General features: G+C 35.5%; 6 protein-coding genes and 1 long non-coding RNA gene across 11 annotated transcripts; 3 read left to right on the top strand and 4 right to left on the bottom strand.

The window, feature by feature from the left end:
• The first annotated feature begins 2,753 nt into the window (after positions 1–2,753).
• LOC106338769 (uncharacterized mitochondrial protein AtMg00810-like) lies at positions 2,754–3,266 on the top strand. The gene has a single exon (XM_013777669.1). It carries the CDS (start codon positions 2,754–2,756, stop codon positions 3,264–3,266), a length of 513 nt encoding a protein of 170 aa, XP_013633123.1.
• A 2,705-nt stretch (positions 3,267–5,971) lies between these two features.
• LOC106340257 (uncharacterized acetyltransferase At3g50280) lies at positions 5,972–7,446 on the top strand. Its single transcript, XM_013779141.1, has one exon. It carries the CDS (start codon positions 6,070–6,072, stop codon positions 7,378–7,380), a length of 1,311 nt encoding a protein of 436 aa, XP_013634595.1. The 5' UTR covers positions 5,972–6,069; the 3' UTR covers positions 7,381–7,446.
• An 835-nt stretch (positions 7,447–8,281) lies between these two features.
• Positions 8,282–9,448, bottom strand: LOC106338768 (calmodulin-binding transcription activator 1-like). Its single transcript, XM_013777668.1, has 4 exons — positions 9,196–9,448; positions 8,726–8,845; positions 8,528–8,643; positions 8,282–8,374 (listed from the first exon to the last, which is right to left on the bottom strand). The coding sequence occupies exons 1-4, from the start codon at positions 9,239–9,241 to the stop codon at positions 8,282–8,284; spliced, it is 375 nt and encodes a 124-aa protein (XP_013633122.1). The 5' UTR covers positions 9,242–9,448.
• Positions 9,449–9,805: 357 nt separating this feature from the next.
• Positions 9,806–12,046, bottom strand: LOC106339484 (CD2 antigen cytoplasmic tail-binding protein 2-like). 2 transcript variants are annotated; one of them, XM_013778307.1, is made up of 9 exons: positions 11,879–12,046; positions 11,428–11,611; positions 11,218–11,343; positions 10,958–11,131; positions 10,736–10,865; positions 10,609–10,650; positions 10,364–10,499; positions 10,145–10,222; positions 9,806–10,002 (listed from the first exon to the last, which is right to left on the bottom strand). In XM_013778307.1, exons 1-9 carry the CDS (start codon positions 11,950–11,952, stop codon positions 9,933–9,935), a joined length of 1,014 nt encoding a protein of 337 aa, XP_013633761.1. In that variant the 5' UTR covers positions 11,953–12,046; the 3' UTR covers positions 9,806–9,932. The 2 variants fall into 2 exon arrangements, with proteins under 2 accessions (XP_013633761.1, XP_013633762.1); XM_013778308.1 differs by having other exon boundaries at positions 11,428–11,676; positions 11,879–12,025.
• Positions 12,047–12,124: 78 nt separating this feature from the next.
• LOC106338767 (proline-rich proteoglycan 2-like) lies at positions 12,125–12,556 on the top strand. The gene has a single exon (XM_013777667.1). It carries the CDS (start codon positions 12,125–12,127, stop codon positions 12,554–12,556), a length of 432 nt encoding a protein of 143 aa, XP_013633121.1.
• A 3,141-nt stretch (positions 12,557–15,697) lies between these two features.
• Positions 15,698–17,103, bottom strand: LOC106341150 (F-box protein At3g28330-like). The gene has a single exon (XM_013779970.1). It carries the CDS (start codon positions 17,018–17,020, stop codon positions 15,797–15,799), a length of 1,224 nt encoding a protein of 407 aa, XP_013635424.1. The 5' UTR covers positions 17,021–17,103; the 3' UTR covers positions 15,698–15,796.
• Positions 17,104–20,536: 3,433 nt separating this feature from the next.
• On the bottom strand, positions 20,537–21,709 carry LOC106339915. Of its 4 annotated transcripts, none has more exons than XR_001269254.1 (5): positions 21,527–21,709; positions 21,352–21,429; positions 21,141–21,274; positions 20,878–20,975; positions 20,537–20,802 (listed from the first exon to the last, which is right to left on the bottom strand). It is a non-coding gene; the product is annotated as an uncharacterized LOC106339915 (long non-coding RNA). The 4 variants fall into 4 exon arrangements; XR_001269253.1 differs by having other exon boundaries at positions 20,537–20,799; XR_001269252.1 differs by having other exon boundaries at positions 20,537–20,975; positions 21,352–21,437.
• Positions 21,710–23,893: the final 2,184 nt, after the last annotated feature.

The following is a 23,893-nucleotide window of genomic DNA, read 5'->3' as shown; positions in this document are numbered from 1 at the left end:
ACATTGTTTATGCTACAGGAAGAACAAAGTTATCGAAATAGAAAAATGTTACCTCAGATTCAGAGTAGATTGATTTAGTAGTTTTGCCTTTTTGGTTGTTTGAACTATGTAATCCAACATTATTTTTCTAAGAACAATTTTATGCATTTCATCTTACTATTATAATTGTTTAAACTACATAACTTGATATTCTTGAAGTTACTTAACACTTTTGAAACTAAAAAAACATATTTTAAAGTTGCTTAAAACTCTTGAAAATAAAAGTTTTAAAACTAACGAAAAAGACTTCTCCATAAGTCTTCTCCCATTAGCTAGAAACATTAATAAACATTAGCTTTTGCAACCTCATAATTATCACCAATTTGGTTAGGAGCCCCAATATTGACTAATACACATGAATTAACAAGAAAATCTTGAAACTTCATTTTAAATTTGGAAAAAAGTTTAATAAACATTGATGTAGAAATCTTCTAGAGAAGTATTCCTGTATAAATATTGGCTTACCTTTTTTCTTTGAAATTTTTCGATAATAAGAGAGAAGATTTCTAGAAAGGGCTTCTCTGATAAGTATGTTAGTTTTTCAATTGACCGAAATTTTACAGATATTTGACTTTTCTATAAAAATCTTCTTAGTGTCACATGAAGTCTTCAAAGTGTTGTAAGAAGTATGCGTACGTTAGTTTTGCAATCAACCATGTTTTACTTTTTGATAGAAGATTTTTGTAGAAGTCTTCTAATTAATATTAAATGTTCAATTATTTATTGTCAATTGCAAAACTAACCTACGCAGACTTCCTACGATACTTCGAAAACTTTATGTAATGGTAAGAAGACTTCTCCAGTAGTCTTCTTTGAAAAGTCAAATTATCTGCAAAACTTTTGTCAATTGCAAAACTAACATGCTTATCGTCTTCTCTATTTTCTTGGTTACAGAGAAACGTAAGAAGACTTCTCTAAAAATCTTCTACTAAAACACACAAAATTGTCAATTGCAAAACTAAACTAGCAATGACCAGAAGACTTCTTTAGAAGTGTTCTCAATGGAGAAGAATTCTTCTTTGCGAACAGACTGAAAACAAAAATGAAAATTGTACCAAGAACCCGTTAGATGTCTTGCTTAGCTTCTCCAAGCACACAAAACTTTACCATAGAAGATATCCACTCGTTAATGACCAAGAATCAAGAACTTAAGTTACTCCAATAAGCTCACAAATTTTGTAATCGAAATGTTTGGTTTTTGGGATGAAATTAGAGAGAAAGTAAAAAAAAAAAAATAGTTTGTTGGATAAGCTTGAGTTGCAAGTTTCATTTTCCTTATTGAGTTATGATTATCTAAAGGAAATTGTGATAATGCTATCAGGATTAGGAGTTATCTAGTTCTATAAAAGAAGATGCATATTGTATTGCATAATTTGTGATTTGTGATTTGAGAGTTTGGAGTGATTAATAAGAGAAAGACTTCTTATTAATATTAATTGTGAAACTATATTTCATATCAGAGCCAAGTTTGTTTTCCTCGCAGACATGACACGCAAGTTTCTGTGTCTCGACTGATATCATGTATACCTTCGACGAGCTCCTTGTTAACCATAATTCTCATTGTATCTTCGTTAATATGACCTAAACGTGTGTGCCATATAGCACCTTCTCCGCAAGTTTTTACTTGCAGACACTGAATGAGATCTACTTGTAAGGTTACCTTGTAGAAACGATTCTTTGCTCTTGTTGTCTTGACCATCAACTGTCCTTCATGATCAAATAGTGTCAACGTGTCGTCCTTCATACTCACTTCACATCCTACCTCAGTAGCTTGTCCCAAGCTAACAATGTTACTACGTAGTGCCGTTATGTAGTAAACATTCTTCAATACCTTCTTCTCACCTCCCTTGATGATGAACCGAATTGAGCCTTTACCCATTATGTCAATTCTTGAGTCGTCTCCTGAACGTACCTTTCTAGTGATTGTATCTTTAAGCTCATAGAAAAACATACGTTACCACTCATGTGGTTTGTTGGCGCCATTATCGAGATACCACACGTCCACTGTATCTGATTCAGCTTCAAACTTCTTAGGGTTCACCTTCTTCTCGTTTAGATGGACTACTTGTGCATCATGAGGGCATGGGATTTCAATGAGGCTAAGAATCTGAAAGTTTGGATTGAGGCTTGCAAGGCTGAAATCTTCTCGATAGAGAAGAGCACTTGGGATCTTGTTGAGCTACCTGCGGGTATCAAACCTATTGGATTAAGGTGGGTGTTCAAAATAAAACGTAATGCTGATGGAACTATTAGTAAATACAAGGCTCGGTTGGTAGCCAAAGGGTACGTTCAACGGCATGGATTATGATAAAGTGTTTGCTTCGGTGGCTCTTATTGATAAAATTAGATTGATCATCGCACTAGCAGGATCACACAGATGGGAGATACACCACCTTAACGTTAAGACCGCTTTCCTTCACGGAGAACTAAAGGAAGAAGTTTTTGTTACTCAACCGGAGGTTTTCATTGTTGCTGGGGAAGAACATAAAGTATACAAGCTTAAGAAAGCTCTCTATGGTTTATGTCAAGCACCAAGGGCCGGGAACATAAAACTTAACCAGAAAATGCATGGATTAAGCTTCCAGCGATGCTCAAAAGATCCTTCACTCTATCGTTAAGAAGAAAACTAGGAGTTCCTTGTCGTGGTGGTTTATGTAGATGATCTACTGGTTACCAGATCTTATCTTAAAGCCATACTTGAGTTTAAGTGAGAGATGGCAGCTAAGTTTGAGATGAGTGACCTTGGGAAGTTAACATACAATTTGGGAATAGAAGTCTTGCAATACGAAGGAGGGATCATACTTAAGAAAGACAGGTACGCTTGCAAGATACTTGAAGAAACTGGAATGAGCTTGTGCAATTTAACTCCTGTACCGATGGAGTTAAATGCAAAGTTCTCTAAGGCGCCCAACGCGGAGAAGATTGATGAGAAGGAGTATCGTCGGAGCATTGGCTGTCTGCACTACTTGTTGCACACACGCCCGGATCTATTTTTCAGTGTTGGAGTCCTCAGTAGATACATGCAAGATCCTAAGGCGTCTCACGGTGCAGCTCTGAAACAGATTCTTAAGTATCTACAAGGTACTTTCTCTCTTGGTATTTGTGACTCGCGTGGTAGAGAGACTAAGTTGTTGGGCTATAGCGATAGTTCGCATAATGTTGACATAGACGACGGCAAAAGCACGACAGGTCACATATTTTATCTTGGAGAAAGTCCTATAAATTAGAGCGAACTATCGCAAGAAATAGTAGCTCTATCGTCGTGTGAAGCTGAGTTTATGGCTGCAACAGAGGCTTCAAAACATGTTATTTGGCTGCAGGAACTCTTAAGTGAGGCTATCGGGGAAGTAAGCAAACAGTGGTTATCAAGGTCGATAACAAGTCTGCGATTGCGCTTACAAAAAATCCGGTGTTCCATGGACAAAGAAGCACATTCACACGAGGTTTCATTTTATACGAGAATGTGTTGAAAAAGAACAAGTTGAAGTTGAACATATCCCGGGAAGTGAACAGAAGGCATCTATCCTTACTAAATCGCTTGGAAGAATAAAATTCAAGGAAATGAGAGATCTTATTGGAGTTCAAGATGTGTGTGAAGATAATTTCAAGCTTAAGGGGGAGAATGTTGGATAATTTTAAGTTGCAAGTTTCCTTTTTCTTATTGAGTTATGATTATCTAAAGGATTAGGAAATATGAATTGTGATAAGGCTATTAGGATTAGGAGTTATCTAATTCTACATAAGGAGATGCATATTGTGTTGCATAACTTGTGATTTGTGATTTGAGAGTTTTGAGTGATGTATAAGAGAAAGACTTCTTATTAAGATTAATTGTGATTCTATATGGTTTGTGTGGATAAGAAATGAGGAAATGAAGAATACATCTTGATTTTTAGGTGCACGTAGAGCTTGCAATTGGTTGTTTATGGTGGTTGGTGTATAGATGACAAAGACAATATTGTATATACTTGATGAATATGAGGATGATTGAGTATAACATTCATTTTTGAAAAAAAAATTAATGACATTTTTGTGAATAACTTGAATATTTAGGGTGGATAAGGAAAATGATTTTTTTTTTTAAAGACTGGCCATATTTGCATTTGACTTGAAGTTTTGAATCATATTTGAAAGATTTGCTATATATATTTACCAGGTTTTTTTTGTACTTTTATCGTAGCTAGGTTTTTCGCACTATGCAAGGATTATATATTTGTCTTCATTTTCTTTATATTTATATCTTTGTTCTCATATACTTCAAAATATATCAATTACATTTTCTAACGATTCAATTGAACCGGTTTTGTTCTCCAAAATCCACTGAAAACACACAAACAACAAACAATCAATTTTGTAGCTAAATTTCATAAATTGTGAAAACTTAAACAAATCAAAAGAAAAAAAAAACATTAAATCAGTGAAGCTGATTTCAGGGCTATATATAACCATCAGCCTGGAGTTACACAGACAAATCTTTCTTTCTTTTTATCCCTTTTTACGGATAGGGTCTTCTCTCTTTTGTGTGACGTCATTATAGAATTATCACTAAATATCACAATTCTTCATAAGCTGTATGATATTGAAGCTTTACCAAATTATTTGGAGCTAAAAGTTAATTTTCTTAATACTTTTGATTCTTATTCAGAAGTTACAACATATTAACATATTAATATGTAGGATTTTTTGTTGTACTTGTATATGATGTAGTTGTAAGAACTAAATGAGAAAAATAATAAAAATGAAAAGATATTCCTACTATAGTACATTTTCAACAACTCACTATATAGTGTTTTAGGAAACAGAATTTCTACAACAATATTTTTATTTTTGGCGTTATTTTAAAAAAAAATGATAAAGCATGATTGGTAATTTTTATTGTTGTAGATAGAAATTTAATCTAAAGACACTTCATAAATTTTAACCAATCACCTCCAATAATATTTATCACCGCGATATCACTCGCAACACTTTAGTATATTCTTTGACAAGCTGAAAGTGAATCTCTTACATGGTTTGATACGTACGGATTCAAATGACTCAGAAGATGCACATCTGCATTCGCAAATACAAAATACACAAGCTTATGCTTGCAACCTATTTGTTGGTGGATGGATTTTGGACTTCGGACTCACAATACAGTTGATGTAGTTCAGTATGTCTAGATGAGTGGAGAAGAGCAGCTCCTATGTTGAGGAACAAAGAGAGACACTTGTCATCTCTTCATTCAGAATTGGATGCCCTTTTCTGGTCGATGGAATATGCTTCGACACACGACATGTCAGCACTTTGGGACGGACTGCAAGAATGTCATTTCAATGATACAAACCCCATCAGCATGGTCGGGTTTTTTCAACAGAATTGGCGGAGATAACTTCACTACAAACAAGATTCTATAGGATTTCAAGATCAGATATATACCAAGAGCAAAGAACTGGACAACATATTTTTTAGCCAAGATAACACGATCTTTTCGTAAAAACTTAGTTTTTGTTAGTTGTTCTATTGCGGTCTGAATTTCCATAATAGTTTGTGTAATAGAATAGTGAACATAGTATATTTTTATGGCAATGGTTTTTTTTCCTTATCTCAGTATCTACCACACACATACGATGCGTTTGGAACTATCAATCTAAATCCATAGAGTATACGAATCTCCGTTGTATCACATCAAGAATTCTTCACATTATTCACATGTTCACATATTCACATGCGTTTGGAATTATGTTTCTGTCCAATGGCTAGGCCATTTCACATGTTACAAGGACCAAGGTACAATTATATCTGTCCAATGTCAAAACAAACTTTATATAATAACTAAAATGTTCACATCATGCGCATGTTTTTCAAGTGTACATAAGCAACTTGTCAAATATTTGTCCACATCCTATTCGAAAAAATTACTATATTCACCTTAAAGGTTGAGGACCAATCATTTACAGACATGGCTTCCTATTTTTCTCTTTTGCGTCATTTCTTTATGATCTTTATTAATGTTACAAAGTTCTCCAACATCTTTTCGTCATATCCGAAATGGTAGAAGTGACCGTGATATCTTCGAGCACAGTTCGGCCCAAAAACATACACAAATCTGGTCGAACAAAGATCCATCTAACTCCTCATGATCTTGATCTTCTTTATCTTGTTTATCCTCAGAGAGGTCTTCTCTTCCCTAAACCAGACCCAAACAGCCATGTTATCCCTCGATTAAAGGCCGCTCTTTCCACTGCCTTAGATATCTATTTCCCGTTTGCCGGTCGTCTAGTCAAGGTGAACAATCCTGAAGACAATACAGTGTCGTTTTACATCGACTGCAACGGTTCTGGTGCCAAATTCATTCATGCCAAAGCTGAATCCGTCTCCGTGAACGACCTCCTTCAGTCTCACGGTTCTATTCCTTGTTTCATAGACCTTTTTTTCCCAGCGAACGATGTTGAGAGTCATGACGCCCTAATCTCAGAGCCCTTGCTTGCGTTGCAAGTCACCGAGATGAAAGATGGAGTTTTCATCAGTTATGGTTATAATCACATGGTGGCCGATGGCTCTTCCTTCTGGAGTTTCTTCCATTCTTGGTCCAGGATTTGCCAGACCGGTTCGGGTTTTAATTTTCAGTCTCTTGATCTCAAAGATTGGTTCCTCGACAAGATTGATTACCCTATACATATCCCAGTTTCAGAGATGGAGACACCACCAAATTGTGAAACTTCAACTAAGGAGAGAGTTTTTCACTTCACAAGGAAGAAGATTACGTATCTCAAAGCCAAAGCCAACGAGGAAATTGGCTCCGCTGATTCGAAAATATCCTCTCTTCAAGCTGTTGTAGCATATCTATGGCTATCAATCATGAGACACAGCGGTCTAAACAGAGAAGAAATGACGCAATGCAAAATAGCCGCGGATATGAGGCGGAGGCTCGTCCCTCCTCTCAAGAAAGAGTGTTTTGGTAATGTGACAGCTCTCGCGGTTGCGACAACCAACGTGGGAGAACTGTTGGATCATGGGATAGGATGGACTGCTTTGCAAATAAGTAAAACGGTGAGGTCACAGACGAATATAAGTTACAAAACCTTTGCGGAGAATTGGGTTAGAAATGTGAAGATCCCAAAAATCGGAGTTGGAAGTAGACTGGCTGATCATTCTTTGATCGTAGCGGGCTCTCCATGGTTTGCAGTGTATGATCATGATTTCGGTTGGGGAAAACCGATTGCAGCTCGAGCTGGCCCGGGTAATGGTATTGGTGGTTTGCTCGTAATGTTTCGTGGAGTTGAAGAAGGGACTATTGATGTCCATGCGACCTTGACGTCATCTTTATGGTCTGATGTACTAATGAACCTATTTTCTTAATAAATTGATTGGGAAATAAACATTATTGTAAAGTACAACATATTACACAATTTGTGGTGGGTTCAAAGGTTCAATAGACAATTATGAAATTCCAAACTTCTTTCAACTTAGACAACGACGATCAAGTTAACAGATTCTTGAAAGTAACTCATTAGAAGAATATTTGGCAAGATAAGAAGCGATGATAATTTATATTTCGGTTTGGTATAGAAGTTAGAACTCGTTTTCAACAAATAATTTTCCAATCACGTTTTCGCCTGGGATTCTTGGCTGAATGACCAGATTATGTCGGCAAATTAAACTTTGCCATGAGAAATATAGCATATTGTATTCGCGTTTTAAAATTGAAGTCAGATGGAATGAAAAATAAGGTTAAAACTGATTACTTGAAAACTTTGGAAATTTGTCAAAATATATAGATGTCCCATAATGAGAGTTCGGATCAAAATTCACTAGTATGTAGAGTAGAGAACTTATGAAAAGATACAATGAATTTGTGTAAACCACGAAACCTAAGGTATAGGGTAGACCAACAAAACATGGAAATGCGCCTTTTATGACCCGAGAAGGTGTTCTTTCTTTGGAAAACGTTTGTTTTAATTATTTGTGCTCCATGAATTTCAAATTGTTGGAGATAAACTTGAAGAATAACTTGGAGATCAAGTCATACTAATCCTATTCAAGTTATGTTTAGGATAAAAGGTTTTACTAGTTGGTTTAGGACTTTATATCTCCTGTATAAAAAGATGTTGAGTTGTGACATGAACTTATAAGTGAGAGAGATTATTGTGAGAGCTTAAGTTTTGAGAGATTTCTTAAGCTAATGACAACAAACTATGAAATATGAAGGTGCGTGTACACAGCAGAATAAGGAAAAACTGAAGTATACAAAAACTCAAACTCACACTTCAAGCATCCAGTAGCATCGTCTCTGAAAATTCTCGTTGCCTTCCCCATGTGCATAGTAACAATGTAGCACATCAATGCTTCCTACCTATATATACAATTGAACAATGCTACTCCCAACAATTTAGATACACTTCACTATTAACTAACTAACTCCAGAACCAGAGGTAGAGAAAGGTAAACAGGTTCCATTACTGTAAACACACACAACTACTAAGGCCAGCTCAAAGAAAACTCTAACCTTGAGCTTCTCATGAGCTTCTTTAATCGTTTTCCCATCCTTCTTCTTCCTCCAGTTATGTCCGTCTTTCCTAAAGTATCTAAGCACCTTCCTGTCAAAAAGAAAGAGCGAACCACCTACAAGGGTGGGGAGCTGATGTCAGATTACAGAATAACTTCATCGATTCATGAACTCAATAACCTGAAGTAGTAAACTTACTGGCTGGTCGAGTGGGAGACTCTGTTGCAATATGAAACTTGTGATAGTTCCGAAGGATCTCACAAATCTCAGCAGGCCTCAGCCACCTGTGTTGAGCTTCCGATAACAACTGCTCCATATCTGCGATTTCACAAAGACGCAAAAAAAAAAAACATTACTCTCTTACATATAACACCTTCTTAAATTCCCCCAATTAACAAATAAAACATCCACAATGCAACTATAACGCAAAAGATTGCAAATTTCAATTCACGAATTCAGAAAACTACTTTATTTCAGATCAAGCAGGCACAAAATACGGAATCTTGACACAGTGGAGTAAAATCAAGTTCCTCTACAATGGAAGGACACGGGTTCGATTCCTTTGCTTACCAAATGCAGAGCCAGAGAAATAAACAAAAGATTGGCAACATAAACCTAATCGAAGCTAGCAAAGAAACACCAAAACGACAGTGGAGAAGGAAAGAGACCTAATCGAGGAGGGCTAATAAATCCAAAAGATCCGCGATCCGCCATACGAACAAGAAAGCCTGATAAATAATCGACCAAGGAGATCTCTCTAGCTCCCGTAATCCCAAAGAGAATCAACGAACCCTAACCCTAGCCGATCTGAGTATGCACGAACTGAGAAGCTTCTTTGTGTTAACTGTTTCCTTCGTGTGAAAGCCAAAACCGATTTTTTCTTTCTCCGTTTCTTTTTTATTTTTTTTGTAAATATCTTATTGGAAGGAGACCGAGGATAGAAAAAGAAAAAACGCCTTATTAAATACACTGCGAATTAAATAGCTTATCCAATTAATGTTTGACACGTATACACGTTAGATTTGTCTTGTCCTTGCGTCATGGACCATGCCATACGATACAGAACTTTTCTTTTCTATTCAAAAAGTCTGCGGCGGCGGATCCGACGGTGGAGATTCAACAGTCAAGATACTAAATTCTCAGTGTAACCATGCAGAAACATCGATACAGTTTACGAATACTAAATCTAAAGACTGATCAATCACTTTTACTGCTAGTTTTTCTAAGAAATTATGATCAATTTATCTTTATCAATGTACTACACTTCTCAGTTGTGAAAACACTAAATAAATGATAAATTGAAATATATATTCAAAAGCATGTCATTATGTGCTCATTTTTCAAACTAAAAAAAAAAAACATTTTAACTGGGGAAATCTTATGTCAAAAGTACAGACTAACGATATTAAACTTCCACCGGAGCAACTTCTGCAACCACCTCTTCATATTCCTTCGTCACTTCGTTGTACTTGTACCTGCATATGCATAGTTTTAAACTCAAAAGTGAGAATCCGAGAAGATCAGATACGAAACCTACTTCATTTAATAAGCTTAAAAAGATGATTTAGAGGAAAAAAACAGATAAAAAATTCTCTAATGTCGTTGGAAGCAAACTACCATTTGCCGGTTGCTGCATAGCAGTAAAGTCCAGTGTTTGGATCATAGTAGTAACCAATGCTGCTGCTGTAGTAGTACCTGAAAACCATCAAGTGTATGTTGTAACAGCATTAAATGCATTCAGACAAAACAAAAGAGCTTCATAACACAATACTTTAGCCCAAAAGCTGACTGATCAACGGAGAAATAGAAAAGAGAAATGAGAGTTTAAAACCGTACCCTGAAGTCTCGTCATAGACATAATCAGATCCATCATTTGTGACCCCTTGTTGCACGGCTCCAGCTGTATCTTCTTCGTCATCGCCAAACATATCACAATCTTTCGCTCTTTCTTGAACTAGTCTCTCATATGCATCTAAAAGACCAACATAGAGGAGAAAACAAGTCAAGGAAAGCTCATTGTTCCCTAGTGCTGTGAGAAACGAAATATCATGAGATTTTAAAAAAGTAGTAGTAGTTCTAACCTACTTCACGCTGAAAAACTTCTTGCTCCTCGTTATAAACATCTTCAATACATAAAAAAGAGACACTAACGTTAGCAAATGGAAGGAAGACATCATATTTTCATAGCAAAATTATATGAGACTTAACTGTAATCGCCATTCTGGATGAGCTTGTTGGCATCCTCAGTAAGCTGATCAAATATGAGCTTTGTCTCAGAATTCATCTTCTCTTTGCGATTATTAGTGTTCCCTTTCAACCTCCTCAAAGCACGCAGGACCTGTCATAACAAAAACCCAAGTTATGCATAATCAACAATGCTATCTCAATCTAATATTTCTAAGTTTCTAACTAAACTGAATTGATTTTCACCGTTTCTCCTGGTTCAAGGACGCTAGCAATACGCCTCTTTAGGACTCCAATATCTTCTCGAGAAAGTTCATCCGCTGGCTTTTCTTCCCCACCATCTTCTTCCATCCCAGTATCATTAGCAGCAGATCGTCCAATATACATTGGATTCATTTCAATACTGTCAAGCCATGCATCCTGAAAAGAAAACAAAAACATGTAAGACAATCCACAAAACACCCCCAGAGCCAAACTTTACAATTGAAAGATGTGTAACTTCGCACCTTGTCTTCCTTCTCTCTAACATACTCAACATAGTTCCCATCAGCATCAAAGTATCCTTCCTCTTTCTCTCTATCAAGACTAAACGCTTCAATCTGGATCCCATCTTCCGTGCGGTTCCCATCATTCTACAACAAGATAATCACCACATCAGAATGATCCGCTTCAATCGCAAAAAAAAAAAGGAACTATTGACAGTCAGTCAATTCTACCTCATATATCTCCTCGGCCTGATCAATACCGTCATCATCAGTAAAGAGGGAAGCAGTATTCAGATTGCGGAGCCGTGCACGCTCCATAGCAGCGTCACGAGCTTGGCGGCGAGCTACAGTGTCTTCCTCAACGATCTGCTCAGGTTTAGGTTTCTTCCCCTTGGGAAACCGTACTCGCTTTTCTCTGCCAGAGAGAATCCAAATCTTAGCGTATGCACGCGAGTTTTATACAAAACGTAGCCACTGTAACTGACAGATAATCAATCGAAACCCGATTAATACTCCCAAGACAAATGATGGATTCCTTCACACAACGATTTCTCTAATCTACGCAATCAATTTCAGGTTTAAGATCTCGCATCAACCTAACGATTAAGGAGACGGGAGAATCATACGCAGATAAAACGACGAATGATGAAAATTAGGGTTTCGGAGAGGTTAGTAAACTTACGGTGGTTGCTTGTCAGAATCTTCATCTTCTAAGAAGGAACGTTTGAGGTTCTTCCTCGACGAACTCTCTGCCATTGTGGTAGTGTTCACAGACGAGAACGACGACGACGATTTGTAGCTTCTCAGGCGGTGAAAAGATGTAACGACGAACAAAAAAGGAAAAAAAAAAGCGTCGAAGAGACGAAACTATAACCTCTGGCCGAGATAAAAATAAAAGGGCCTGTCAAATAGGACCACCGCCATTGGGATGCGGACCACCCCCACCAGGATGTGGACCACCCCACAAGGTGCTGGCCGCCAGGTCCACCACCACCAGGCCCATGCCACCAGGCTGGCCACCTGGTCCACCACCTCCTGGCTCCATGCCACTAGGATGCCCTCTGGCGGGCCTTCTGGTCCGCCACCACCTGGCTGCATGCGGCCAGGATGGCCACAACAACAAGGTGGCGCTGGTAACTCAGAAACGCCAGATCCTCCCAAACCACCACAAAATCCAAGTGACCCGCATAAACCTCGAGAAGTGAAACCTCTGACTGATCTGAATTCTCCCCCTGGACTTGATGATGGTTCTAGTGTAGTGAAACCTCCAACAGGTCCGGTTCCTGGTAGTGGCAATAATGAAGTGAAACCTCCAACTGGTCCGAATCCTGGCGCAGAATCTGATCCGCCACTCTACTAGAAAAAAAAGAGTCCTATGTGATCAATGTTAATAAAGTTTATATCAGGTAATAAAATTGTTATTTCAGTTGTGCTTGTTGATGATTGGCCTTGTACGTATCTGCTAATATACTGTACTACCAGCACCGTTTGTTAAGGCTGTTTCCACCAAACTTCATCTGAATTGCATATATAAATTTTAATAAATCATCAAAATTCCCAAAACACACGAACAATGTTATTATGGTAAGACTTCATTTGCCAAAAACACGTTTCTTAATCAACAAATTCTAACTTTTTATGTTAACTTATAGCCATGGATGGAGTAGTAATAATAACAATAATAAAAAAAAAACTACCTAAAGGCAAGTTACTCTACAAGAAACCATTTAACAAAACTTAGGTGAACCTTTAAATTCACCCCACCCTTTATGACCAATCAAAGTGACACATAGATTATTAATTAAAAAATATTAAATTAAATAAAAAATAGCTACAAAAAATAAAAACGTTAATTTTAACGACATTAACGCTTCCAGCGAAACCCTAAACCCTAATCCTAGACCCTAAACCCAAATTATATACCTTAAACCCAAAAAATAGACTATAAACCTAAATCCTATACCGTAAACCCAAGTCTTAGACACTAAACCTAAACCGTAAACCTTAACCCAAACCCTATAGCATCTAAGTTTGGGGTTTGGGTTTAGGGTTTACCGTTTGGGTTTTAGGTCTAGGATTTGGGTTTAGGGTATAGGTTTAGGGTTTAAGATTTACGGTTTGGGTTTAGGGTCTACGACTTGGGTTTAGGGTATAGAGTTTAGGTTTATAGTCTAGTTTTTGGGTTTATGGTATATAATTTGGGTTTAGGGTATAGGGTTTGGGTTTAGGGTATAGGGTTTGGGTTTAGGAGTTTGGATTTGAGTTTAGAATTTAGGGTATAGGGTTTAGAATTTAAGATTTAGGGTTTAGGGTTTAGCTAGAAGCGTTTACATCGTTAAAATTAGCGTTTTTATTTTGTAGCTATTTTTTATTTAATTTAATATTTTTTAATTAATAATTTATGTGTCAATTGAATTGGTTCTAAAGAGTGAGGTGAATTTAAAGGTTCACCCTAGGGGATTAACCTAAGTTATGTCCTTAGTTAAATCCCTAAACAATAACCCACTATTAATTACTCTTCTAGTCACCATCTACTAGTTACTTTACAAAAAAACCATTACGAGAAACGTTTGCTCAAAGGCCAATTGACCCTCTTCCGGTCTCAAAAACAGGAAATGTGTTGCTCTAGTATAATGTGCCTTTGAGAGTAAAATTAAAGAGAAAAGTGCCTTAGGAAGTAATTCACTCTTTTATTTATATGTCCCTTAGTTAGTTCTTGTTTTTTTAATGTTTCTTAAAGTTGTATCTTATCAAAGAATTTCATGTATTATACTATATCACTATTTGGTTAATTTACTCATCACTGCAATACTAAGAGCACCATTAACTATGAGTGCTTAAGGAGTGCTTAACATTTTTTTAATTAGAAAAAAAAGGAAAGAGAATAAAAAGGAGAAGAAAAAGTGCTTGCACTGTTTGCGGACCCCACAGATACGTGGCGGCCCGCGATTGGTCATTTTTTTTAATTTTTTTTTTGTTAGACAAAAAAAAATAAAAAAATTTAAGCACCCAAAGTCAGTCAGTAATGAACTTGAGAGTTGAGACCAAGTACTGTATGTTGCTTTGCATCTATGCCTCAATACCACTAGCCATGGAATTCCAGTGTACGTATCTTCCTTATAAAATTCAATGCTACCTTAGTTTACTCACGTACATACATGGACAAATTCACTCATTTACATATGTGGGCTCGTTATTAATTTCACTGTGTTATTCTAGCGTTTGACGCTAATGATTGGTCTTTAAAGATTCTTTAGTATGATATGGTCATCTTTTTTTTTTTTTTTTTCTTTTTTTTGCAACTATGATATGGTCATCTTTAAACCAAGAGTTCTATGTTTTTGCGAAAAAGGTATATATATTAGCCACGGTTGATTATCTGTAGGATGGTTAGTCCAATCATTGTTAGTTTTTCACTAATATGTTCGTACAGTGTAGTCCGTGGCTTTGGTGAAAGAAACTCCCATAGTGATAGGACCTTTAACATAACTCAGAATCCATCTTGAATTGTTGAAATCAAAGACTAGGGGAGCCTGCATCTTCTGGTATACATTATACCTAACTAAGGGAAATCGAATATCTGGACGTGTTAATGTGAAATATTGTAGTTTTTGATCTAAGCTCAGGCATGTAGCTTGGGTAGGAGAAAGCTTCATCATGAGCTGGCCCTTATTTAACTGCAGAGACGGGAAATTCACTGGGATATACAAACTGTCATGGCTGCAACTGAAAGGAGATCTTCAGCATCCTATTGGTGAGAGAGAAATAAGCCTTTACTATGGAACTGGGCTCGATTTCCCATGAGGTAGTGAACTTCGCCAACGTATTTCATATGAATTTTTTATTTGTATCATGAAGCAGTTTCGTTAGGACGGCAGGGTTGTTGCCTATTGCAGTCAAAACCATAGTCTAGGAGAAGTTTACAAAATTTATCAAAAATTGTTTTCTTATCTTTGTCAACGAAACCTACAAGCTCTCTCCTATATATTGTTTCTTCAAGATATTCATGGAGAAACTGTGTTCTTGACATCCATTTACTTAATTTCCCACTGCATGACATACAGTAAGCAAGATGCAGAACTATTCAAGTGATTTACATATATCACCAGAGGTGAAAAGGATTCTTCATGTGAGCTATCAAGACCAAAAAGGGAACGTCATGTTGATCCCTAGCAGTTTATTGCAAGGTGAATTGTTGGAATTGGAAATTTGGATTAGCGAGTTGAGCTAAGTGAAATTAATGAAAATGGCTTTTTGACTAATAGATGCTTACTTGGTCTGTTTTTTTTCTTTTTCTAAGAATCTGTAGCTCCCTCCACTCGTCTGCAAGCCAACCTTGATCTTACCATGCATGTTTTCTGTCTCAATTATATCCAGTTATCTTTGTACGAACTAGTGATAAAAGTGTAAGGTTCATATGTTATATCTTCTACGAATCAAGAAATCAGACCTACAATATATCCAAACCATTTTTCCAATATTTTTGCCTTCAAATAAAACACTTAAAAAACAAGCACCATCTTACAACTTCTTGTATAAAAGACTAACAGTAATTATAAAAAAAAGTAGGATCAGTAATACAGGCTCTCAAATACTCTTCTCACCGTTGCTGCCTGGGTAACCGATACAGCCACTGTGGGAGAACGAATGAGTAAAAATAAGAACCTTGCGGGTAGTGAAGAGATCTCAGAATGCGCCCACCGCTGCTAAGTTCCAACTCCCTGTGGAGCATACGCTCCCCATTGCGTAAGTTAATAGCTATCAAACGTTGGTGCTTCTGGCTGAGAAAGTAGGCTGTTGTAGCATCACAAGGGTTAATTCTCAACGGAATATAATCGAATTTGATCTCAGTCAAAGCCGTAGAGATTTTAGATATTAGTTGCCATTCCCAGCTCTTGAGCCGCCATACACATAACTTATGATCTACACTTCCCACTTGAGAGACTATGTTCATATACATGAGACTTCCTTGGTAAGTTGTGCAAGCTCTTGTGAATTTGACACGTTTTTCTAAATCAGGGAAAGCCGTGTAACGGAATGGACCAGATGCCATGTTAGTGGCGTTGAAATCCATAGATACAAGTTCATCATTATTCCGGGATAGCCAGTGAAGATTTCCGTTCAAGCTAATTGTATAGGGACAACTCTCAAGCTTAGAAGGGAGATGCAATTTGCGACTCCACAAACCTGTCTCAGATGAATATATCATCACACCTAAGTTCTCAACGTATCTCTCAGATGAAAACGCAACAATTTTATAACTTGTAACGACGCCGTTATTAGTTCGTGTGGCGATTCCTAAAGGCCAGAAAATTCCACTATTTTCAAACGCTTTAGGAGCATCAATTTCAATGCATTCCTGTGAAACTGGATTAGCCACGCACAGAGATCGTTTATCGAAAGTCAACCCAGCATAGCTGTAAGATAATACATCGATCAAAACAAACCCAGCATCGCTGTAAGCCACGACCCTGCCTCGTCGGTAATTGTGTCTCTGGTTCTCGAACTTGTTGGTAACGAAAGACCGTTGAAGTCCCCAAGTGTTGCATCTGTAGTGAGCCAAGAACTCTGTCCTATCAACTGCACCCATGATGAGCGACCATGAAGAAGATTGAGTGTTTTGGTGTTGAGCTATGAAAAGTTCGCGGAAAATCCGAGAGTCAACAACTGAGTTCCATTGCTTGCAAACCAGTTTAAAACTTGTGAAGACTTTTATCGGTAGTCTCGATAATATTGTTGCACACAGATCATCTGGCAAGAAAACCATCTTCCTCTTTCTCTGTTTCAATGGAATTAGGGTTTTACTTTTTTTTTTCTCGGACATGGGTTTGCTCTTTTATAAAGTAACAGAGCACAAAAACCTTTAAACGACGTAGTTAACAATCAATTTCCAAAATAACTTACAATGGACGGGCCCAACTATAATCCAGTGGTCACTTGACACCTCAAATATGTGAATTTCTTTCTACATAAGAGATTGTTAATTTTGAATCATTTACATATTTGAATCCAGACAAAAAAATCTTGCTTAATTTTTTTTTTAATTTGAACATATCACTCTCATCGAAACTCTACGTGGTTGACACATCAATTTGAAGAAAAACCCAGTTTCTAATTTTGTTTATTATTTATTCAAATCTAATTAAGGATTGGATCTTTTTTCCCAACAGATACTGAAATAGATTTTGGGGTTTTATTGGTGGGAATTGGTTGATAAATCTGAATAGAGTTTAAATCCCAGAACAATCTATTGTTATCCAATATTTGTTTTTTTTCTTTTACTGATTCTTATATTTAGAATATTTTTATTTTAAAACTTAGTGTTATTGATCTTGGGTTGACAATTATTTTTATTTAAATAGTTTGAAATCTATTGTTATTTAATTCAAAATCTGAAATGGTGGATTAAAATCTAGTGTTATTCATGTTGGATTGATTTTCATTGTGAAAAAGTTATGAAAGAGTGAATGATTTTGATATTAATTTTTTGAATAAATTTTAGCAATCAGAATCCAATTTTACCCTAATATTTTAAGTTGAAGATCAACTCACTTTTTCCACGAAATTTGTTTAATGTAGAAGATTTTTTTTTTATTTTCCTGTGTAACTTTAAATTCTCTTTAAACATGAATGTTTTTTTAAATCTCTTTAAATTAATTACTCAAGTAATAAAATGTAACAGTCCTAAGATTAGTTATTTATATTTTTTTCAGAGTATCTCCAAAGCTTTTAATTTGTCTAGCCATCATTCCTTTATAATTTTAAATTTCTACACTTACAGACCTATTTTTAGAATTTTTGTGTGTCTGTAACTTTTGGCATTGTTTTGGTAAACGCTGACTAATTCTTTACTGTGTTAATATTCAATTACTTGAAATTTAAACCTTCTAATATTTATAATGGTTATGATTTGTGTTATTAATTATGTGTCCAGGGATGTTTGCTATTTTTCGTCACAGTTGAGCAATGTTCAAAATATATACCACTAGGGGTTGGCCCGCCCTGCGGACGGGAAGTTATTTTAAAAACTATTTTATATAAATAAATAAATATATATATATATATATATATATATATATTAATTTATGAAGTGTTTGAAAATTCAGTGATTGAAAATGATATTATAAAATAACAAATAATGAAATCATATTGTTATAGTTATATTCGTTAGTTATTTCAGTGATATCTGTTTTCAATTTTTAGTTCTATTGTTTGGTTATATGTGTAAATTATAAATTTCAAGAGATCGCTTTTCTGTTGAACGTAAGGAGATTAAATTTTAGAATCCATGAATTTGGCTAAATTTATAATACTGGACTTAAAATGGTTCGAAAGAGAACAATGTTCAGTTTTGATTTATGCTGGAAATGCTAATTCTATTTGTTTCTTTTACTTTTAATGTACAATCATGTTACATCTATGTATATTTGTCTTGTTATCGTATTTTATCGAGTTCATCCAAACTAAGCAAAAAAAATTTTTACTTCTATTTTAATAAAAGAATCATGATATACTTTTTTCCTATTATTATACCATATAGATAAATGTCAACATTTTCTAAAAATTATGATGGTTGGCGAAAAAATTGTAACCATATATACATCCATGTTGTTTAAATCTTTAGTTACTCTTATTTTCTTTCTATAGTTTGTAGTAACTGAGTTAGTTATTGTTTAAACTACTATATTTATTTTACATTTTATTCACAATGTGATTTGGTCCGTGGTTTTGTCAAATAAAGTGCTCATAATTGATATCATATTGAATGCATGCTTTCTTTCATATGTATCTGTAACAGCACAGTTGTTCATGCATATTGAGTTTGAAACATAACTGGCGATCATTAAACTGGCGATTAGTTTAACAATAAAATAGAACTTGTATTTTAACAGAGTAGTGTTTTATTGCGTTAAACATAATCATGATCCCTAATCTAAAACACTTAGTCATGTTTGTTGTCATAAATATTTTTGTAACATATTCATCAAAAATCTAAAACACAAAGAAAGTATTTGTTACAAAAAGATTATTTACCACATTAAATCATTTTACCATTTTCTCTATATCTTAAATCATTTAATCATTTTTCTATATCTTAAAAAACTTTGATGTGATATTTATTTGCAATACTTATTAATAGATTGCCTTATGTGGGATTTTTCTTTAAGATTTCATTTCACGATATTTTCTATTATATATATACTTATTTAATACTATAAAACAAACACCATTTAGATATATTAGAGCATAGATAAGTCCAAATCACTTCTTCATCGAAAGAGTTTTGGGAAAAGAGGTTAGCTTTTTGGTTTCTTAATCACAATTCACATCCCATGTGTAACTTATAATGCTGTATTAGAGAGAGATATTTCATTTTGATTGCAAACCAAATGATAAAAGCTCGAGTATGATAACCTTATAATTGAGCAAAACCATGTCTACACTCATAATGTCTACACTAATAAGCTCTCCTCTTTTCTTCATGTTGACTAAATGGGAAGGGAAGTGAAGCTGATGGCGGTTATGCATCATCATTGAAAAAACTGGTATCTTCTATCGGAGTTGTAGACATGTATGTAATATTGTAATTAAAATGCCCAAATAATATCATACTATCGTAGAAAGTTATATTTTATTAGTTTTTCAAATTCGAGTAATATATTAGATATCAAAAAAAGATAAAAAACAATTTTAAGTGATTAGATTTTTGCTGACACAAATAAAATAAAAGGTTTAACTTTTTTGTGTCAAAGAAAATAAAAGGTTAACTAAAACCCCTGTTCGGGAACGCGCTAGGCGCTAGTCGCGCGGTCAGGTTGGACCTAGCGCCTAAAGAGAAAATCGGGGATTAATCGGAAATTATGCGGGGCAGAATTTTTAGATGGTTTATTATGTTATAAAACATGTTAATCTTTAATTGTGTATAACATTAATACATTTTCATGTTTAAGATTGTATAAAACACACAAATAGAATATATAAACTTAATATAGTGTCATTTTCATCAAAATTATGAATATAAATGATATTTATAAAATTTTAGATCAAATAAACAAATAAAAATATTATTTAAAATAAAATTAAAAAAAAAAATAATAATAATAAAAAAATAGATTAGGCGGCCGCCTAGCCGTCTAGGCGGTCTAGGCGGAAAAAATTGGATATCCGATTTTTTAAACCGATTTGGTATAAATCGGAGTGGAAGAGTGACGCGTAGCGCCTAGACGGCTAGGCGGCCGTTTTTTTACACGCGCACCTGATACACGGGAACGAAGAAAACTACATGGGGAGCACGCTTACACCTGCAAGAACTAAGGATCCAGACCAAGCACACAAGGACTAAAAAAAAAAATATTATTTTACAATTTTAAAAAATCAAAGCTATAAATCCGAACACCGAGACAAAATTAGAGCACAAACAAAACTCCATGCCTGAAATTTTTAGTACATTTAAGTAAAGATCGTAACAACAGCATAGGGGAGAGACCAAGGTAAGAAGCAAAATTAAAGTTCATAGATATACTGAACAGAGCCATCTCTAGAGGATATTATGGTTTGGACTTAATTTTGTCCTTGCCTTGAAACTTTTTCGAGCATCTAGAGCTTCTCCGTATAAGAAAGAAAAACACTTCAATTATACTGAAAAAATGATAAAAAACATCATGAGGGTTTCAAACAAACCTGAAGGCATCACCGTCTCTCCAGATTTTTACTTTCTTGAGTTTCCCTATTATTCTTATTTGATTCCATGTGAGCGAGAACTCCAACAAATGTCCAATCTGAAACAGTTTCAGGTTTTGTTGTCAACGGGAAGAGAGTGTCGACAAACTTTATGTTTTCTCTTAGAGATGCAACTTCTTAATGGCCTTTTGTCTTCTTGAAAATCACAGCCATATGACGATTTGTGTTCATCACTAAAAAGCTGATTGTTACGTTGAGGTTACCTCGTCTTTCTGATTAAGATCACCACCAGCTTTAAGTAAACAGTTGATTAACTCAAGATCTCCAATATCAGCAGCAAGGCACCATCAAAAACATCAAGCTTTGGACAGCAATTTTTTTAGCAACTCGATTTCCCCTAATAATAAGCAAAACAGAACATTTGTGAGCTTGGAAAGTGAAATGAAATAAGCAACAGACTAAGTAAAAACAAACCTGTTAGTGCTGCATGATTCAATGAAGTAGCTCCTATTTCTTCGCAGAGAATGACTTATGGGATTTTGTTCGGTGGGACTATTCATCTCAAGCAACGAAGAGATTTATAAGCGAAGCTTCAGTCGGTTATGTTAGAGGATGTTAATGCTGATTTATTTCGAGAGAGTGGGAGTACCTGAGCAAAAGACGTAAAAGCTTGGACTAATGTATACATAACTGAAGCGTTACATAGATGAAGGTCGGAGGCGGAGAGATGTGAAGAGACACGGCGCAGCCTGCAGCGCTAAGACGAAGCAAACCCTAATTAAATATGGGCTTTCTTAAAAAAAACAATCAGAACCCATCGCATTAACCAGATCGAAACACACAGCCCAAATTAAAAACATTGCACGGAAAAAAAGATTTATAGAGTAAGACACGTGGCACAAAACACCTTATGCAAGAAAATGACGTGGAAGACTGTGCACAGAGCACGAGCCTACTTTATATATATATAAGATATATACATTTTTAAGAGATCAAGTTCAGAAAAAGTATACACACTTCACAAGTTTCTAAGAAATTTAAACATGTTTGCACAAAGTTTGGTGGCCAAACCTACAGATATAAGAACACACACTCGTTTATATCCTTATTTCAAGGTACAAAATTAAAAGAGGCCATGTAAGAATTAAAAGTTATGCTACTGAACTGAGCTAAAGATCTTGATATGGACCCAAGAAAATCCAGAAAATATTCAACATTCCATGTGGCCGGCGGTAGCAAGATGTGTTTATTGTTAGAATTTGCGTATTAAGAGCAGTGGCGGATGTACGTGCATTAATTAAGAAGGTGGCACTTGACCCCATGAAAATTTCAGGTCCTTTGTAACATACCCAAATTTTAGCTGCGGTTTCTCTATTAAAAATTACATTTTAATCTTAGTTTTTATATTTATGTGTGATTTGCCTCCTCCAAAATCTTATGCTACATCCGCACTGATTAAGAGTTTAGAATAAAGAACATAGTAACGAGTTTAGAGAGAATGTAAAGTTTGGGAAAGAAAAAGTGAAGTCTAAGACCAGAAAGACAAAAATTTAGAGAGAAAAAGAATAAACTGAGAGAAGTTTATTCTCCTTAATATAAATCTGTTACAAGAGAAAGACACAATTAGACAGAGCTGATAGGACAAATAACAGCTATATGATTTAAATTTTGAATCTCCCCAACATTCACAAGCAATTTCATGAACTTATGGTCACACAATTTTTGTTGACCATTTTGTGGTCGACTGATCTGCTTTGTACACCCCAGTTCCAACTTGAACCATATTATTTTCTCTTGGGTTTCTGTTCTCCATTTTTTTCTTCTTCACGTCAATACTTTGAAAATCTACCTCCTTAAAAAACCTAAATATGATTGACCAAAAAAAAACCTAAATATGGAAAATCACATTGGACAAACCCATAGGGAAAAAGAGTTTTGAGTTGCTCACATCGGCTCTTCTCTCTAACTCTGCTTCCTCCTCTGCGGAATAGGTAGTGGAAATGGAATCCCGCGAGGTTATGCCGCCTAATCTGCAACATCCACTGCATTGCGAGTCCGGGGCTACTTTTGAAGCTGAAAAGGCCCCAATAAACTGGATGGACCAACATGTCCCGTGTCTAACATCTCACTATAGCATGGACGTTTTTCTCCTCTATCCCTAGGAGTCATCTACAAACAAAATCTAAAACAAAATTAAAAACAATATCCAATTTGCGATCTAATATATACATTCCACAAATTAACCTAATTCTGCATCCTAACTAGTTCTGTTACCTAAACTAAAAAATCAGTCGGGGGCACATGACCCCGTACCGTTAGCCTTGCGTCCGCCCCTGGTTCTTGGTCGAGAGTGGGGATTTCGTTCTGGAAAATGCTGATGGATCACGTGATGGTTAGGCTCTCGAGCTATGAGCAAGTAATCTCACATCTTCACGTGAAATGCATACAACTTGTAAGCTGATTGAGGAAGAAGAATAACCTGTTCACTACAATAAAACATAGTCATTTCTGACGAAAGAAATATTTGTCGGAAATTTCAGAAGAATTTACGAGGAATATGAAATTTTACCATTTATCGATATTTTGTCGGGAATATCCTAGGAATTTCTGACGAATTTTCATTCGTCGGAAATAATCGACGAAATACCAACGACTCCCGAGGAAGATTAAATGATTTAGGGTATAGATTTGAGGTTTATGTTTTCATCAGATATTCGTCAGAAAAATCTGACAAAATTCCGATGAAATGCAAAAAATTTGTAGAAAATTCGTCAGAAATTTCCGATGAATTTCCGACGAATTTATTCCTTGGAAATTTTTGAAGAATTTTCGACGAATTGCAAAATTTTCGTAGGAAACTCGTCAGAAATTTTCGACGAATTTTCGACAAACTTGAGTTTTAGATAAGAAATATTCAAAATAAAATTTAAATCGGATACCTACAAGTTCACCATGACATATATTAAGTGATAAATATAGGTTAATGATACCTTAATTATTTAAAGCTATAAATAGG

The sequence above is a fragment of the Brassica oleracea genome, chromosome C4, assembly GCF_000695525.1.
Source record: "Brassica oleracea var. oleracea cultivar TO1000 chromosome C4, BOL, whole genome shotgun sequence".
In the NCBI taxonomy this organism is placed as follows: Eukaryota; Viridiplantae; Streptophyta; class Magnoliopsida; order Brassicales; family Brassicaceae; genus Brassica; species Brassica oleracea.
Note: the sequence above shows the minus strand (reverse complement) of the source record. Positions and strands in the feature narration are given on the sequence as shown.